The 17,981-nt window shown below is 37.4% G+C and overlaps 3 protein-coding genes across 3 annotated transcripts; 2 read left to right on the forward strand and 1 right to left on the reverse strand.

The window, feature by feature from the left end:
- The first annotated feature begins 690 nt into the window (after positions 1–690).
- LOC111985765 (uncharacterized) lies at positions 691–1,218 on the forward strand. The gene has a single exon (XM_024017410.1). It carries the CDS (start codon positions 691–693, stop codon positions 1,216–1,218), a length of 528 nt encoding a protein of 175 aa, XP_023873178.1.
- A 69-nt stretch (positions 1,219–1,287) lies between these two features.
- On the forward strand, positions 1,288–2,100 carry LOC111985766 (uncharacterized). The gene has a single exon (XM_024017411.1). It carries the CDS (start codon positions 1,288–1,290, stop codon positions 2,098–2,100), a length of 813 nt encoding a protein of 270 aa, XP_023873179.1.
- Positions 2,101–11,662: 9,562 nt separating this feature from the next.
- LOC111985777 (lipoyl synthase 2, mitochondrial) lies at positions 11,663–17,499 on the reverse strand. Its single transcript, XM_024017425.2, has 4 exons — positions 16,981–17,499; positions 16,065–16,276; positions 13,269–13,648; positions 11,663–12,198 (listed from the first exon to the last, which is right to left on the reverse strand). The coding sequence occupies exons 1-4, from the start codon at positions 17,382–17,384 to the stop codon at positions 12,079–12,081; spliced, it is 1,116 nt and encodes a 371-aa protein (XP_023873193.1). The 5' UTR covers positions 17,385–17,499; the 3' UTR covers positions 11,663–12,078.
- Positions 17,500–17,981: the final 482 nt, after the last annotated feature.

Consider the following 17,981-nt stretch of genomic DNA (forward strand, 5'->3'; position numbering starts at 1 on the left):
CACCAAGCAGCACGTCGTTGGGCTTCGGCCCAAACATGAATCTAGACATTGAAGGCAAGCCCGATGCCACCTTTGTTGGCAAACATGGCCCATTACCCAATTTGGTCATTAACATAAAGAAAAATTCTCACTCAGTGAGAGGCAAAAAGAAAATTGCCAGGAACGCTTCTACTGGAAATCTCCTTGTTTGCGTTGTCAAAGACCCATTACAAGGGTTAGCTACTAAACTCACTTCCCTCTCTACCAATGCTTCTAATAGCGTCACCCATGGATCCGAGGCATCCCCATGTGCCTTCTTCAAGTTCATGGCTTCTTATGAAGACGAACTGGGCACCAACAATGGCTGGGAAGAGGGCCGAAATTCCTCAGGTGTTCAATGTCGAGATCAAGGCATGGATCATGTGCACGATGCGGTGGTTCATCTTAAAGGTGAGGAAAGCTTGGATTTTAAAGCTGGAGGTGTGGGAACTTCATCTGGTTCTTTCTTCAGGAATGGGTCGGAGGATGAAATTGGGGAAGAGGACAGAATGGTTTCCAAGGAAGGGGTGAAGCAAAATCCTCCTATTGACGAATACCCACAACCGTCCATCATTCCATATAAAGATCATCATTTGGAACAGTAGGGGCGCTCTGAAGCCCAATTTTCAAAGTCATATTAGTGATTTGGTTCAAAATCATGACCCTGCCATTATGGTAATTATGGAGACTAAGCTTGGTGGTGTTAGAGCTAAAGAGAATATAGACAGGCTCCCTTTTGATGGGACCATTCACACTGAAATGATAAGGTACGCTGGAGGTCTTTGGCTACTGTGGAACTCGAACAGAGTGGAAGTGGAAGCTTTAGCCAACACAGAGCAGGAAATTCATGTCGAAGTTAAGGTATGCCCCTCTAACCTTACATGGATTTTATCTGCAATCTATGCTAGTCTTAGGAGTGAGGAAAGGCGTATATTATGGGATAATCTATCTAAGGTAGCCGAACTACATAATAAGCCCTGGATTATGGCTAGTGATTTCAATGAACCTTTGATTGAAGAGGATAAGTATGGGGGCAGAGGAGTTCATGTTAATCGTTCGTTGGCCTTCAAGGACTGTCTTGATAATTGTAATATGGTTGATATGGGGTTCTCGGGGCCGAGATACACGTGGTCAAACAAAAAAGACCTTAATAATCTTATCCTTGAGAGGATTGATAGATTCTTCATGAACCCGAACTAGTGTTTGCTGTTCCCTGATGCAAAAGTCACACACCTGCCTAGATGCCACTCGGACCATTGTCCAGTTCTTATGGAGACTCTTCCTAATAGGTCCACTCCCCTTCCTAGACCGTTTAAGTTCGAAGAGTTCTGGCTCTCTAATATTTCCTTTCCCAGTGTGGTGTCTCGGGCCTGGAACGGGGGCAGAGATTTGGTAGAGTGCATTAACACTTTCTCCAGGGATGCGTCGGTGTGGAACAAAACTCACTTTAGGAATGTTCACCATAAGAAAAGGAGAGTTATTGCTAGAATTTACGGAGTTCAGAAAGCGCTAGCTGCCTACCCAAACAATGAGCTTAACAATTTAGAAAAGCAACTCCATCAGGATCTTGAACTACTTCTTGATCAGGAACGTGATCTGTGGGCCCTAAAATCTAGAATTAACTGCATGGTTCAGGGTGATCGCAATACATCCTTCTATCATGTATCTACTATTGCAAGAAGGAACAGAAATCACATTGCAGTAGTAATGGATGATTTGGGGAATTGGTTGACCGAAGAAAGGGAGGTGATGGAGTATTTTAGAAGCGGGTTTGAGAAGTTGTATACCACCTCGCATGAAAGTGGTAACCGGGTATCAAATTTGGGGTATCAGTGTAATGCTCAACTCACTGATGAGGTGAAATCCTCCCTTGAAGAGAGGGTAAGCACTAAGGAGATTAAGAGTGCTCTATGGTCTATGAAACCTTATAAGGCGCCAAGTCCAGATGGCCTCCATGCAGGATTTTTCCAACGCTTTTGGCTTACTGTGGGAGACTCAATCAAGGATGAAGTGTTAAAAGCTTTTTCTGACAGGAAAATCCCAGATTACCTTAACAAAACTCACATTGTACTTATTCCCTAAGTGCAAGGCCTTGAAATCATTGCTAACTACAGACCCATCAGCTTGTGTAACTCGGTCTATAAGATCATCACTAAAATTATTATGGCCCGGATCAGACCTCATTTGGAGAGATTAATATCCCCCCTTCAAGCTGCATTTGTTCCAGGCAGAAGAGGGGTTGATAATTTCATCATTGTCCAAGAGTTAGTCCACACTATTGGTAGAACCAAAGGGAAAAATGGCCTCATGGCCATCAAGATTGACCTTGAAAAAGCATACGACAAGATTGAATGGGGTTTTATCCGAGAAATGCTTCTTAGCTTAAATTTCCCTAGTAGTTTGATTGAGTTAATCATGAGCTGCATTTCTTCGTTCTCCTCCTCCCTTCTCTTTAATGGGGGCTTTCTTGAGTCATGCCGGCCATCGAGAGGCATCAGGCAAAGGGACCCCCACTCTCCTTACATTTTTATCATATGCATGGAGTATTTGAGCCATTTGATTGAGTTGAAATGTGTGGATAAGAGCTGGAACCCAGTCAAAACTTCCAGGAATGGGATGCCTTTCTCTCATCTCTTCTCTGCGGACGATTTAGTCCTCTTTGCTCATGCCAAACCAAAAAATTTTCTAGCTATCAAGGAAGTTCTTGATGATTTTTGTGCAAAGTCAAGTCAGACTATTAGTGTAGCGAAATCCAGGGTTTATTTCTCCCCAAATGTAGATTCAGACCAAAGAGAAGCTTTGTCCAATTTTCTCGGATTTACCCTAACCTCAAATTTGGGCAAGTATTTGGGATTTCCGCCCAAGCATCCAGGTAGCCGTAGGCAAGACTTTTTCTTTATCCTAGATAGAGTTAAGAAAAAACTCGCGGGCTGGAAAGCAAACCTCTTATCCATGGCGGGTAGAATGGTGCTCATTCAATCCTCTTCCTCCACTATTCCTGCATATGTGATGCAAAGTAACTTGTTGCCAAGTAAGATCCTAGATTGTTTAGACCAGGTGAATAGGAATTTTCTTTGGGGCTCCACGGATCAAGCTAAGAAAATGCATTGGATTAATTGGAGCAAAGTCACTAAACCAAAAAATCTAGGAGGATTGGGGCTTCAAACAGCCAAAGGCAGAAATACGGCCTTCCTGGCCAAGCTTAATTGGAGGCTGCATATGGAAGGCAATGCACCTTGGTCTAAAGTCCTAAAGTTAAAGTATTGCACTAGGCAAAGAATTAATTCCAGGAATGCAACTAGACTTGCTTGCTCCCCCACGTTGAAAGGGCTGAGGAAAGGGGAAGAGGTGTTTAAAAAGGGAGTGAAATGGGTGCCTGGCTATAACAGTAAACTGAATTTTTGGCATGATTGCTGGTCAGATCTTGGTCCGTTGAGGAATCTCATACAAGGCCCACTTCCCCATGAGACCAAGAAACTCAAAATCAGTGATGTGCACTCTACTAATGGTTGGGATTGGCCCACTATTCCATTCGAGCTCCCTCCGGAAATTTAGGCCACTATCCAAGCTATTCCTACTCCTATTGTTGTAAGAAGTGGGGATAAACTAGCTTGGAAATTCTCCCCTAAGGGAGTTTTTGATGCTAGGAGTGCCTACCTCTTAGCTTCAAACATCCAGGACACTAACACCTTTGATGGCACCTAGATTTGGAAAATTTGTACCCTTCCAAAAATCCAAATGTTCATGTGGAAATGCTTACATCAGGCTATAGGTGTGAAAGAGTGCTTGGTAGTAAGAGGTATGCAGTTAAATGGATCCTGCCCGATGTGTCACGTAGCAAATGAATCCATTATCCATGCTCTCCGAGATTGCAATATGGTTAAACCAACATGGTACCAACTTGGGGTTCAAAACAACGATTCTACCTTCTTCTCTCAAGGAATCAATGAATGGCTAAGCACCAACGTTAAGTCAAAGCGGAGGTCTTCCTCGAATCACCCCCTTTGGAATGTTTTGTTTCCCTTTACCATCTGGCTTATTTGGCATCAACGCAACCAAATGGTCTTCAAGGGCAAAGGAGCAAACCCGCAGCTGCCTAAGAGCATCATCATGTAAGCCAGGAATATGCTTTATGCATCAGTCGGTTTAAAAGGAACCAAAATAGAATGATTAGCCAGATCAAATGGGAAAAGCCAGATACAGGTTGGGTGAAGTTAAACATAGATGGGTCGGCTTCTGACTCTCTGAACGCTGTAGGTTGTGGAGGTTTGATAAGGGATGATCAAGGGAACTGGATTGGGGGGTTTTCGAGATATATTGGGAATACCAACAGCTTCATAGCTGAGGTTTGGGCGCTCAGGGATGGTCTTCAACTTTGTCATCATATGAACCTTCAATCTGTCATTGTTGAGTTGGATGCTAGTGCAATAGTTGCTACTCTCAACAACCCTGTTTATGCCAATACTATACTCTCCCCTCTGTTTGATGATTGTTTGCTGCTAGTTGCTCGCCTTCCTCAGTGCCAGATTAGACATATCTTTCATGAAGCCAACATGTGCGCCGACAAGCTGTCTAGAATAGGCCTTCTTCAACCTGTAAACTTTGTTTCTTTTTCTAGTCCGCCTATGGACTTGCTGCCTCTTATTGAGGCAGATAAACGTGGTATGTACACGAACAAGTTTGGCACTGTTGTTGCCTCTGTTCTCTAGTCTTTTGTTTTAATTGAATTGCCAGTTTACCAAAAAAAAAAAAGTTTTTTTATTCAAATTCCACTAAAATTTCCATTTCAATCGGTAGTATCGCTCATCCATCTAATTTGTGATTGCGTTTGCTAGTACTCAAAATGATACCAAAATAAATTGAAGATGCCTTTGCTGGTCACATAGCTGTAATGCTGATTTGAGGCTCACATGGTTTTCCAATAGGAAGGAAAATATTAATCATCCGTAGCTTTTGACCCAGACATGAACATGATTCATTGTAAGATTCAGAATTGTTTATCTGCTAACAATGGGGATTGGGGACCATGCTTAAATGTATTTGACCCGCCCCGTCACTAGTTCACTGTTAAAAAGAGTTCTAGCTGAGTATTAGGCTATTAGGTACGTTTCATTTTTCATGTGAAGAATGAAGATGAGTTCAAATTTCTGATCTCTTTTTAAATTGTAGTTTCTCGATTAATCTAAATATTATTTCTCAAATCATTAATATATAGTTCTTGTTTGCCTTGTCAACAACATTAATTTAAATTCCTCACATTCACCACCCCACACTTCTTAAGTGTCTTTCACTCCTCCCACACCAATACCAGCCGTCATTTTTTCAAAAAGTTTCAAACTTGTCTCTTTAGGCAAATTCAATTTCTTGATTCCATGACACATGCCTAAAAGCCCATGGACCAATATAATATGATGGTACGAACTTGAGAGCTCTATGGTTACAGTATGTTCTTCAAGTTCATTGAGCCTATCACTCGAGTGTTTTCTAAGAGACCATTTGTAATGATTCTTAGTGTAAAAGTTATAAACTAATGTCACATTCTTGATAATGGGGGAAACCTTGTTTATGCTGCCAATATTGCTGCTTTGGCTACTCTCTTGACATTTCGGAGGCCAGAGTGTTCGTTAGGAGGAGAACATGGTCAGCAAGTGATAGTGCACCCACCTGAGGTTCGGGAGCCACTTCCTTTGATAATACATTACCTCCCTATAGCAGTAACCTTTGCCTTTTTCAGTAATGAGAGCACTGTGGTCGTAGACCCAACCCACTATGAAGAGGCTGTTATGGGGGGATGAATGACTGCCACACTTAATGCAAATAATGATATCTGTGCTATTCAAAAAGCTGGGGGTGAGGGTGTTTTGCAGAGTGTAATTATGCAATGTTTGCGAATTGCTAGTCAAAAGGCTTATGATATTGTTAGAAACTAAAAGAATATGGACAGACACCCAATGTAAGCATGTCCCTCTATTTGCCTTAGATTGTAACATCTAGGAGTTATGGAGTAATGGTGTTAGACCGTTACACTACCCCACTAAGTCCACTATCCCACTCAATATTAATGGAATGGTGTGTATATAAGCACCAAGAATGGTACCCATTGAGGCATGAACGAATTCTACATTTTCTCATAGTGTTTACAGAGTGTTGTGAGGCTCTTAGGTTGTGAGTTATGTTTGCATCACTCTAGTAGTGTGCAACACCGTCGAAAAAACGTTTTTTTGGTTTATGGATTATACAAACTAGAATTTAGAACGTGTTTGAACAACTAGTCTATGTGGAGGCTGGCTCTAGACAACGTAGAACAATCTCAAAGCTCCTGTGTGATCATCGGTTTAGGCCAAGAGAGGTATGCCAAAAAAACTGATTAGTTATATTCCGCTGCTAGTTTCTATTTCTTACAGATATCACTACCAAAATAAAAAATGCAGTTGAATCATACAACAAAGAAAGAGCATTACAGAAGATAAAGCGCCAACCTTCTTCGGTTGCTTTGGACATCAGTGGAGTTGGTGTTAATATAAGGAAGAACCAAAACAAACCTGTTCCCCAGAAGGGTGACAATGAGAGATCAAATCTAACATCTGAAAAGAGCGTGGCTGATCAAAGTATGGACATAGAATGTGAAGCCAAATCATCTGAACAACAGCAGACTAACAAAATAGGTGGAGATGCTAAGAACTTCATAGGAGGCCCCTCAAGTTGGGACCCTTACTCTGCAGGCATTAATTCAGATTTCCTGCAAGCCTCTCTAGCTTCACGTGGAATAACAATGCCAAGTAGGAAAGAACAGGACTCAAAGGGAGAAAATATGTCAGGTGAAGCCAAGCCAGTGGAATCACCTAAAGATTTTAATGTATCTTCCTCAAATATTGAGGCGTTAGAAATTGTGTTGCGGACAAATGGAGAGTGTGGACAACTAAATTTCTTGGTTCGAAATGAGTCAAACAAGTAAAATAGTTTCACAAATGCGAATTTTGTATTAATGATTGTGTGGTACAATTCTTTGTGATTACAAAAGAGTGATCTTCTGATTCAATCTCCTTGAAAGTTTTGTTGATTGGAATTGTGGTAATGTGATTTTGATTTGAACACAAGATTTCCTTCAATTTGGTTGAAGAATGGATCGAAGATCTTTGAAACAGAATTACAATGATTCTCTAGCTATGAGCTTGTTAAAAATCCTTTCTTCTTCATGTTCTTCGTGTTCTTCATGTGTTCTTCGTGTGTTCTTTGTCTTCGAAGATTTGTGGTGGAAGTTCTTCGGGGCTTTAGAGGCTTGAATCCGTATAGCTTCACTGATTTGTGGTTTGTTGGGTTTCTAGAGGCTTTTGAGTTTGATTCCAATGGACTTTGAGATCTAGGTAGATAGTTTGGATGATTCTGCTTCAAATGTTCTTCGTATTTGAAGGTTGAAGTTCTTGAAGTTACTGGAGGCTTTGGGGCTTAATTCCAATAGAGCTTCTGGACTTCTAAACTCAAGATGTCTTCTCTGATGCTGCTTGTGCTTCAGATGGCTTGGTGTCCTCTTTCTCCCAGATCTCCCTAAAATGCCTTAGGAAGGCTTCTATTTATAGGAGTTTGGAGGCGGGTGAGCAACACGTGGCGAAGTCTGATTGGTGACACATGTCACAATCTGATTGGTCCGCTTATGTCATCGCTTACACGTGCGAGGTTGATTATGTCATTGCTTACACGTGCGAGACTGATTATGTCATCGCTTACACGTGCTGATGTGTGATTGGTTTTTGCATGACACTTAGCAAATTTCTGTTGGTTTCTGAGTAGTGATAGCAAAACCTAGCAGCAATACGTGGCGCTTTGTAATTGGCTGTATTTTGTGGACTTGGTAGTGTGTCGTCTCAGCTTGTAATAGGTCAGGAATTTTCCCTGTCTACAGAGAGAAAAATTTAAAGGATGCAGACATGGCAAAACGAGTCAGAATTTTCTGACCCAACCCGAAAAATACCCGACCGAACCCAATTTTTTTGACCTAAGTAAAAACAGGTTGACCTGTGACCCGACCCGTGTTTTTTGCGGGTTAACCTGACCCAACCCGTAACCCAACCCGAACCCGAACCATTTAAATTTTTTTTTTTTTTTTTGGTAAAAAATAGTAAAACTAAGACAATATTGGTTTAATTGTTTATTGTGAACTTTAAGGAAATAATTGATATATTTACATAACTACATGCAAATTAATTGAAAGATAAATGGTTGAACATTCTATAATGAGTAAAGATTTTTAGATATCAAATAGCAAAGTACATGCCAAGATAATCTGGTTATAATAGAATTGAAAACATAGATTTAAAATTGTAGACATGTGAGAAACATTCACAAGTGTGAAAATAGTGAAACTAAAGTATCAAATTAGCATAAATTATGAATACTTAGACCTATTTTTTAATAATTTATGTCCAAAATAAACAGTTTTTCAAAATAAATTATGATATTTCCTAGAGTGTGTGTTACTTAACAATAATATGATATTCATAAAAGAGACCATGTATAAATAAGTAAGCAATCAAATTTTAAAGTATATCTCAAATTGAAATAGAGTGTCAACCACAACTGATAATAGATTATAAAATTAATTTTCAAGATTGTAAATTTCTTATATATTTTTATTCTTTATCAAATGAGTTATCCAATAAGTCATTTGTAATTTTATTTTATATTTTGAAATGTTGATATTGTGTAGAAATAAAGCTTGAGTATTTATTTTACTTATCTTTGTGTTATTTTGTTTTAGATAGTAATGTTAGGATTTGTATAATTTTAAAATTATTGAATAAGTATTAATAAGTTTAACTGAGTTCATTCTTGATATAAGTGGTGAATTCAAAATAATGCATTTTACATCAAGTAATTTGTTGCATAACTTTCCAAATGACAGATACATGTTGTTTTCTTTATTAAAAAAAAAATCATGTGAAAAATACGGGTCAACCCGACCCGACCCGCAACCCGATTGACCCGAACCCGATTTTAACCCGCTTAAAATGACTCGTTTATGACCCGCAACCCATTTGACCCGACCTGAACCCGACCCGACCCACCCGTTTTGCCATGTCTAGATGTTGTGAAGTCCAAGAACAAGAGAAAAATGAAGTTGTCCTCCGGTAGTGAGAGATGAAATTTTGCCGATAGGAGTATCTTTGTCCACCATGCAAGGGAGTCAATTCCGTACCGTACTGGCCGGTACTATCGGAATATACCGTACCGGCAAGCAAACTGGTACATATAACCCCCCTGTTTCGTACCGGAAAAAATACCGGCCGTACCAGCCAATTTCGGGCAATACCGGCCGGTATAGAAAAAAGTTTTTTTTTTTTTTTAAGTTTTGTAATTTTTGAATTTTTGTTAGAGCAGAATGGTAACTTAGTTGCATTAACCTATTAGTATTATTTGTTTTCTTAGTATGCAATAGTAACTTTTAAGCTTTCTATTTTTTATATTGTGTTTTTTTTTTTTTTTTTCTTTTAATTGATACTAAAGTCTAAAACCATGAATAATTACTTTTGAATTGAGGAAATGTTTTATGCTAAACTTTTATATTTATTATAATATATATATATATACACACACACATACATATATACATACATACATACATATATATATATATATTATTTATAAATATAAAAAATAGTGGTAAACTCGAAACGGCATACCAGTATTGACCGGTATCCGAAATATATCGTACCGCTGGCCAAACCAGTACAGCCTCCGGTACGGTATTCACTCCCTTGCTACCATGTATGTTGACAACCTAATTCTTCAGACCATCTTTTTAGTTTTGAATGCAAACAGCTAAATTTTGAATCCCTCATTATCATGTGAAATTTTTTTCATGTTTTAGTTTTGAAATCTTGCCACAATATAGGGTAACATTCATGAAATCCATTATGTTTCAAATGGTGGCTGACCTGAGTAGTTTTTGTACTTTCGAAGCAGTTGTGGTAGTATTTTGTAGCATGTATAGAAATCTCTCTTCACAACAACAAAAAAATTTAATAATTCAGATATTTATTGTGACATAAGCTTGTAAGTCTTTTGTAGCAAAATAAAATTGATAATAACTTTAATATTTCATTTCTACTAAAGAATTTCTTCCAAGAATACATCTATCCATTATGTCTAAAGTCTAGACACAAGATTACGCTTGGCTTCTTGCTTAGATACAAGCACACTATTGGCATTTTTCATCACACGCTATAGGATTCCCCCCAATATGTGCTAAGAAGATTATATATTATTTTGGAAACTTACAGATCGTGCCCAGTGTCCGCCATTTTCTAAACCTAGGAAAGGCCTGCCAACTCTAATCTCCTGGTTCAAATGGATACATATCCATTTCATCTTGGCTTAGTTAGCCAATTTTGCAGTATCAGCATGACACTGACACACAGGGATGCTGCAAGAAATCCATGATTTTTATGGAAACAGTTATGAAATCCACAGATTAGGTATTAGCGTTCTACAATTAAAGGTGTATAATACTTGTTAAGCAATTATTCCAATGGCTGCATTAGATTTTTTTTTTTTCCCAACCATTACACTTCCATGCTTTATAAACCTTTCATCATTTACCATAATAGAATGTCACAGGACTTGCATATGCTGTTTGTTTTAAGTGATGGTCATACTCAGATCGAACATTTTCTAATAAGCTTAGTGTTTGACCAATCAATTACTCACTTTACTTGGTAGATATTGCAGAGGTACCAAACGCATAATCCAAGGCTCCAAGTGTATCCTCTATAATATTGTATCACTGTTTTCATTCTTGCAGTGTAATTAATCAGTCATTCAAGGCCGGCATTATTTGTGGTAGTAGAATTTGTAGTAGTCATGTGACATGGGATTGCAACCAATTTCATCACCCTACTTATTAGTGGTGTCAAGGGTGATCAATCATTGCTATAGAATTTTTTAGTTTTTGTTCTCCTTTCTTTCCACAAAATCCTCACCGAATCTGAATAATGTGGACCGTTGGCTGTTGACTTGATCCTAAAAATAAACACATTTTTTGCTTTGGTCCATTTAGTGGATGAGTAAAAGAGAAGCTATATAGCTCTTTTCCACATCATTTTGTGGTTTAATTATATTTGTTTACTCATACTTCCATATTTTTCGTTGCATTGCCTCCATATTTGTGATTAGTTCTGTTAATTAAGCTGTGCGGATGACAATGTAATGCCAAAAGCGTATCGATTTTGATGCCTGGCGAGGAAATTCCTACCTTCATTGCACACCCTGCTACTGCACCATGTCCCCCTGACAAAGCCTTAAGCTATTAGACACTGCCACCGGCAGTGCTGAATCTGCTGATACACTTTTGGCATTCCATTTCAAATCAAGTAGACCCAAATGCAAGTATAAATAATTTAAGACAATGTCAGTGAGAGCAGAAATCTAGAAACTATTGAATTGTACATCATGGAAATTTTCAATTTTCTATAGAGAAGACAAGGAAATGGACTGAGATCTTCAGCATATTTGTATGTTCCTAATTGGCAAAGGAGGTTTTCAAAAACCAAAAATGAAGCATGGATATGATTAATAATTAGTGCTTGCACTATAGTAGATATTCAGCAACTTAAAGAAGAAGAAGAAAAAAAAAAAAAAAGGGTTATCATCAAAGAAAGAGCAGCAGAACAAAATTGAATAATTACAACGAATTGGATGTACATGACCAAGTTAGGATTACAGAGTAACTGGTGTCCACACAATTTCAAGCTTATCTTATACCATAATGAATTTGGCACCCAAGAGGAATAGCCTTCTTTTCTATTTTCATCCTAACCATATTTCACTTTGGAAAAGTACATTTTTTTTTTTTTTTTTTTTTATAGTTACAGTGGGGGAGGAGAGAATTGAACCTTAAATGTCTCTGTTAAAAACACCAGGAGGTGCTAATTGAGTTATAAGGTTCTAGCTACTTTAAAAAAGAACTAAAGCCGATTGACCTTAAGCCCAAGTAATTATCACTTAAACAATACACAGTAAGTGATGATTTTATGATATTATATGGCAGAGGGAAAAAAATACTCATCAACAAACAGGAAGCTGTGAAGAAGCAGCCCGATCTGATTCAATCATGGATTTGATGTAGAATTCACCTGCTTTATATGAAGATCTAACCATAGGACCAGATGCAACATATCGAAATCCCTGTCCATCCAAAGCACACAACTGATAATAATTATGCATGCACTCACATTGAGAAAAAAAATACTTATTGTCAACTTTATGCATGTAGAGAGAGAGAGAGAGAGAGAATGATTAATTTACATTTGACATGATCAACTGACAATCAGCATATGTTTAATACAAAGTAAAGTACATTATTCAAAACAATGTATCACATTAACCAGGGATAGGCAAGAAAGCAAATATCTCATTGACTCATTGTTGTTCCACTGTGATTTTGGAATCCTAACATTTGAATGTTCTTCCGTATTTGTTTTGATTGAGCAAGATGTAAGATACCTCCACTTGTTCTCACACTAGTTACAATTCCATCATTACATATCCTTAATCACCATAATATATATTAGAGGAACTCATTTCTTTAATAAAGTCCACCAAATTACCTCCCTAGCTCCTCTATCATACATCTTTATATTTCTCCATTAGACATCTAAGTAAGAAAAATACTTCTATGATAGACCTCCCTAGCATAAAACCAAATTGATAATCCAATAATGTTCAATCTGCTGCATTATTATACTAGTACCCTAAAGCATAAATAAAAAACAAAAAATTAGGAAGAGAAAATGATTGGTCACTAAAGGCACTCTCCTCCATAGGAGGAAGTATAAATATATATTTTACATGTAGAATGACTTCCCAAGTAAGCACAGTAAAGTTAAAGAGGAGAACACACCATCACAATTAAAGGGTACTACAATCAGGTAATTCTAAGTGAATATTGAGAAAGTCCAAATTGGAAATATATAAAAGTTCCTAATAGAGTACTATTATTACCATCATGTTGCAGGAAGGGGACTGAGAGAGGGAGGGGGATTGAAGAATGAGAGAGGGAGCAAATGCTGTAGCACTACCAATCATAGTCACTAGCATGCAAAGAATGAACATAGAATACACACATACACACCCACATACATAGCCCAAGACAGATCATCTGCCCAAACTACAATAAACTTGATCAAACAAGCCATGCATGTAAAAATAGAATTAATTAATGTGCCATAATCAAAACATATAATATTCAAGCATACCATTTCCATGCCAAGAGTTTGATACTTCTCAAAAGCCTCAGGTGTAATGTATTCAGACACTGGCATATGGCGCTTTGACGGTCTCATATATTGACCAAATGTCATCACATCCACACCTGCTGCTCTCACCTTCTCCATAGTTCTGACAACTTGCTCGGGTGTTTCTCCACAGCCTAACATTATTGAAGTTTTGGTAAGTGTTCCAGCAGGAGCATAGTCCTTGGCCATCACTAGAACATCTAAAGACTGCTTGAAAGTAGCACGGTTATCACGCACAGAACTCTGAAGCTCTTCAACCGTTTCAATATTATGAGCAAAGACATCTAATCCTGATTTCGCCACTTTCTCTACGCAGCCAGCATCTCCTCGAAAATCAGGAACTGCAGAATCAAAATAGTGCAACATTACAGAAAGAACAAAGACTGATCCAAACCATCTATGGGCATAAATCAAAGAGTCCTTGTGAAGTAATCCAACTTCCTACATATAAGCAGAATCAAATCATGTATACATTTGGATCCAAACTTAACCATGCATTCCCCAGTTTAGGTGTATAATAAGTTCCAAAACAAGTATTCAAATGCCTTGCTCTAAAACTGCCAGTAGTGTACATGAGCTTCCCTATAAAAAATTCCAACGTAAAAATTATTCAGCTCAACTAGTCAAACTTCCAGAACCACCAAAAAAAGATTATACAAACAGCCAATTAAAGGGCTTGGGTGGCTGATGAACCAAATTTTGAAAAATCAGGAGTTGCACAATCGAAAATAGTGTAAGCAACCGATTAAGGAAAGGTAAAGAAATATTTATAGACAAAGTTTAGCTACAAAATTGGTTATAGCCTAAGGCTACAACTTTACTCAATAAAATAAATATTACTACATATTTTGAAAATCTAACCATTGAATTGTATGTTTTTTACGTACTTAATACACATGTCAAATTTTATGTCAATCGGATATTATTTACTATATAATCTATAAGCTTATATTTTATACATAATTTTAAACTACAAAAACTTGCAATGTAAACAATTTATTGGTGACATAGTTATTGATTTTTAATTTTCTAGAAATTTTGCAAACATGAAGGATATAAGAAAAAGATGTAATCCAATGGTGGATTTGTCAAAATTCACCTCAAATAAAAAGATATTAAGTAAGGTTGTAGCCTTTGTAACTAAACTTTGTCCAATATTTTTTTAGTTCCAGTTTTATTTAAATTTCGAAGTCAAATGTATTTTAATTTAGGTATTATTAGTAAATTATATAAATTCGTATTTTATTTAATTCCTAGAGTCAAGGTTGTTTTTTTAATTCAATAATTGGGATTTCCCAAATAAATTAAAATTCGGGTGTTCCTATTTCAATTAGAATTAGGCTTAGTCCTAATAGTCTATATAAGCACAATAACACACTCCTAGATATGAAGACAGTCTTATAGATTACAGTTTGAATGATGAATAAACTATCTCTTGAAATTTTCCAATGGTTAGGTGCTGACTCCAGCCAACCCTATGTGCTAAAAACCTAGAAGTTTGTTTTATCTTGCTTGGTGCTTACTCAAAGCACACCAAACTACTAGAGGTTTGTTTTATCCCTCTTGTTATGACTCCAACAGGAATAACAGAAAATGGGAAACACATTGCCAACTTGTGCAGCATTAGCCATGGTGTTTACTAGCCTAGCTACAATTGCAATTAAATCCCAAGCTATCTATGACTTTTCCAAGGAACTGCACAATCAAAATAGTGCAAGCAACATCACAGAAAGAACAAAGATGCTTCTAAAACAGCTATAGACATAAATGAACACAAGAGTCATGGTAAAGCATTCCAATTTCCTATATATAAGCAGATTTAAATCATGTTTAACCATGCATTCCACTGTCTAGGAGAACTTTACAGTAAGTCCCATAAAAATAAAGTATCCAAATGCCTCTCTCTAAAACAAAAACTATTCAGCTCAACTAGTTGAATCTCCAGCACCACCAATAGAGATTACACAACCAGCGAATTAAAGGGCTTGCATGGCATATGAACCACATTTTCAAAATCAGGATTCGCACAATCCAAAAAAGTGCAAGCAACATGACAGAAAGAACCAAGACACATATAGAAGACCCAGAAATGTTAACATCAAGAGTCATACAACGTAATCCAACTTTCTATAAATAAGCAAACCCTTATCATGTATAACAATGCATCCAAGTTCAACCATCCAATCCATAGTCTAGGTAAAGTTTACAATTAATTATAAAAGAAGTATGTAGGGGCCATTGTTTGGATCTGTCTGTAACATACAGAGCTGCACTATTTACAGATCATAACAAAAGGCTTAATCACCCAATCCAGGGCTGCAGGTTTTAAAACTATAACAAGCTAAGTTGCTTTGAGCAGCATTTCTCAAAAGCCACTCCACAAACTTGGTGAAATAAATAATCTCTGCTTTACAAAAAAAGATGCAGGCAGCTTCCGCTTTTTAAAAGCTGAAGCTTCATTTGAAAAGACCCAACAAACAGAGCTTAAAGGGTCACTAAATCAAATGCCAATTCTGGCAATCCAAGAAAATGGATTTCAATTGCAATAATAGAAAAGCAACACATTTTCCGCATGTGCAGCATTAGTTGTAGTGTCCACTGGCCTATGTTTATGGTTAAATTCCAAGCAATCTATTGCTTTTCTCAATAACAATTAGCTATACTTGCAAACCTTTCAATTATTCTGACATCTATATACACATTCATTAATTCTCACAGTTAAAAATAAAAAATAAAAAACCAAAAGCTCATTCATACCCAAGGCTTCTATCAGCATATTTGGCTTCAGTGCCTTCAACTTCTGCACCGTCTCAGTAAAATGGCCACTCCCCTGATCAGGCAAATCATCCCGGTCCACACTTGTAATCACCACATAGTCCAAACCCCACGAAGCAATTGCCTCCGCCACATTCCCCGGTTCATTCGGGTCAGGCGGTGGAGGTGTACGCGACGTCTTCACATTACAAAACCTGAGAAAATTAACAATTTGAATTACAATATCAAACAAAGTATACTATACACCCATCCATCCATCCCTCTTCACAAACTTACAGAATCGATTCCACAAACATACCCAACTTTATTAAAACAAAAGAAATAAGAAGCAGGAAACAACTTGGATGGGTAAAAGTCACATTTTACCCATCCGTTATGTATTTGGTCCCTAACATTTACGTTGTGTCAATTTGGTTCTTGACCACTCAAATGCATCAATTTGGTCCTTAATCTTTTGGTATTATGTCAAAATGATCCCAGCCCTTAATAATAAGAGTGACCATTTTCCATCCACCAGAGACCAAATTGACACAATACCAAAAGGTTAGGGACTAAATAGACAATTTACCCTTCCATTTATTTTATATTTAGGGTCCAAAGTTCGAACCCAAATCTCTTATTCGATAACAAGGGATTTTACCGATTAAGCTAATAACTGAAACCCATTATTGTAATGAGATTACTATAGAATTCTACTGGGCTCTTTTACTTTTAATCATAACAAGAATTCTAATTATTTGATATTGATTTTTTTTTTTTTTTGAAAAAAAAAAAAAAGTGCGCTGAATAATGTTCAAATTAGATATTGGCATTGCAAATCAAATTCTATTTACAGAACTAAAAATCATGAAAGCTTAGACAATGATAAAATCATGAAATGCATAATTTGTTTTTATACCGGCAACCGCGAGTGCAGGTATCGCCGAGGATCATGATGGTGGCGGTGGCGGTGCCAGTTTCGCCGCCGGACCAGCATTCGCCGAGGTTAGGACACCTGGCCTCTTCGCAGACGGTGTGGAGCTTGAGTTCACGGAGCTTCTTCTTGATTTGAACGTACTTTTCGCCACCGGGAACGGCCTCCTTCATCCACTTGGGCTTGGGCAGAGGGTTCTTCTTGGTGCCGACTTCGACGGAGTACGCGAATTCCGATAGGGTCGGAGATTCTCGGGCCAGGCGGGCCCGAAGACCCTCCAGGGTTTTGGGGAATTCAGAAGGTGGCGGCGCTGTTGTTGTTGTTGTGGAAGTTGAGGAGGAGGAAAAAGTTCTGGTTATGGTGCTTAGGGCTCTCCACCTCCATTGCATTGTTTCTCTGTGTGTGTGTGTGTGTGTAAAGTGTCTCTCTCGCTGTGTGTTTGTGTGTATGAGAGAGAGGGAGATATGGAGATTGGGTTTGGTGTTTTGACTAGTGGTGGTTGTTGAACGTTGATTGTTGTCTCTCCATTTTCTTTTTCTTTTTCAACCTTTTTTTTACATGTTGGGAGGTTTTTTTTTTTTTTTTTTTTCCTAGTTTTAAATTATTTAATTTATGTACCAATTTTTTAAATTTAATTGATGGATTGTTAGGGCAACTATCAAAAGCGGACATGCTATAAGTTGAAACTCCCGCTTCAAAAAAAAAATAGCAATTGTAGTTTTGCTTGATTTACTTAAAAATAATAATAATAATAATAAGGTTTAGCTCAAAACCATATTTGGAACTATTTTCTTCTAATTTGTTATGCAGATGATCAATTATGTGTAATTTTAAAGACAAAATTAGACTATAATTTTTTTTAAGAAGAAAATTAGACTATAATTTTTTTTTTAAGAAGAAAATTAGACTATAAACTTGATTGTAATCAATGACTATAACTCCCACTAAAAAAATTAACATAGTTATATATTTTGAAAATCTAAATG

Source organism: Quercus suber, unplaced genomic scaffold (genome assembly GCF_002906115.3).
Source record: "Quercus suber isolate HL8 unplaced genomic scaffold, Cork oak 2.0 scaffold_24, whole genome shotgun sequence".
NCBI classification, from domain to species: Eukaryota; Viridiplantae; Streptophyta; class Magnoliopsida; order Fagales; family Fagaceae; genus Quercus; species Quercus suber.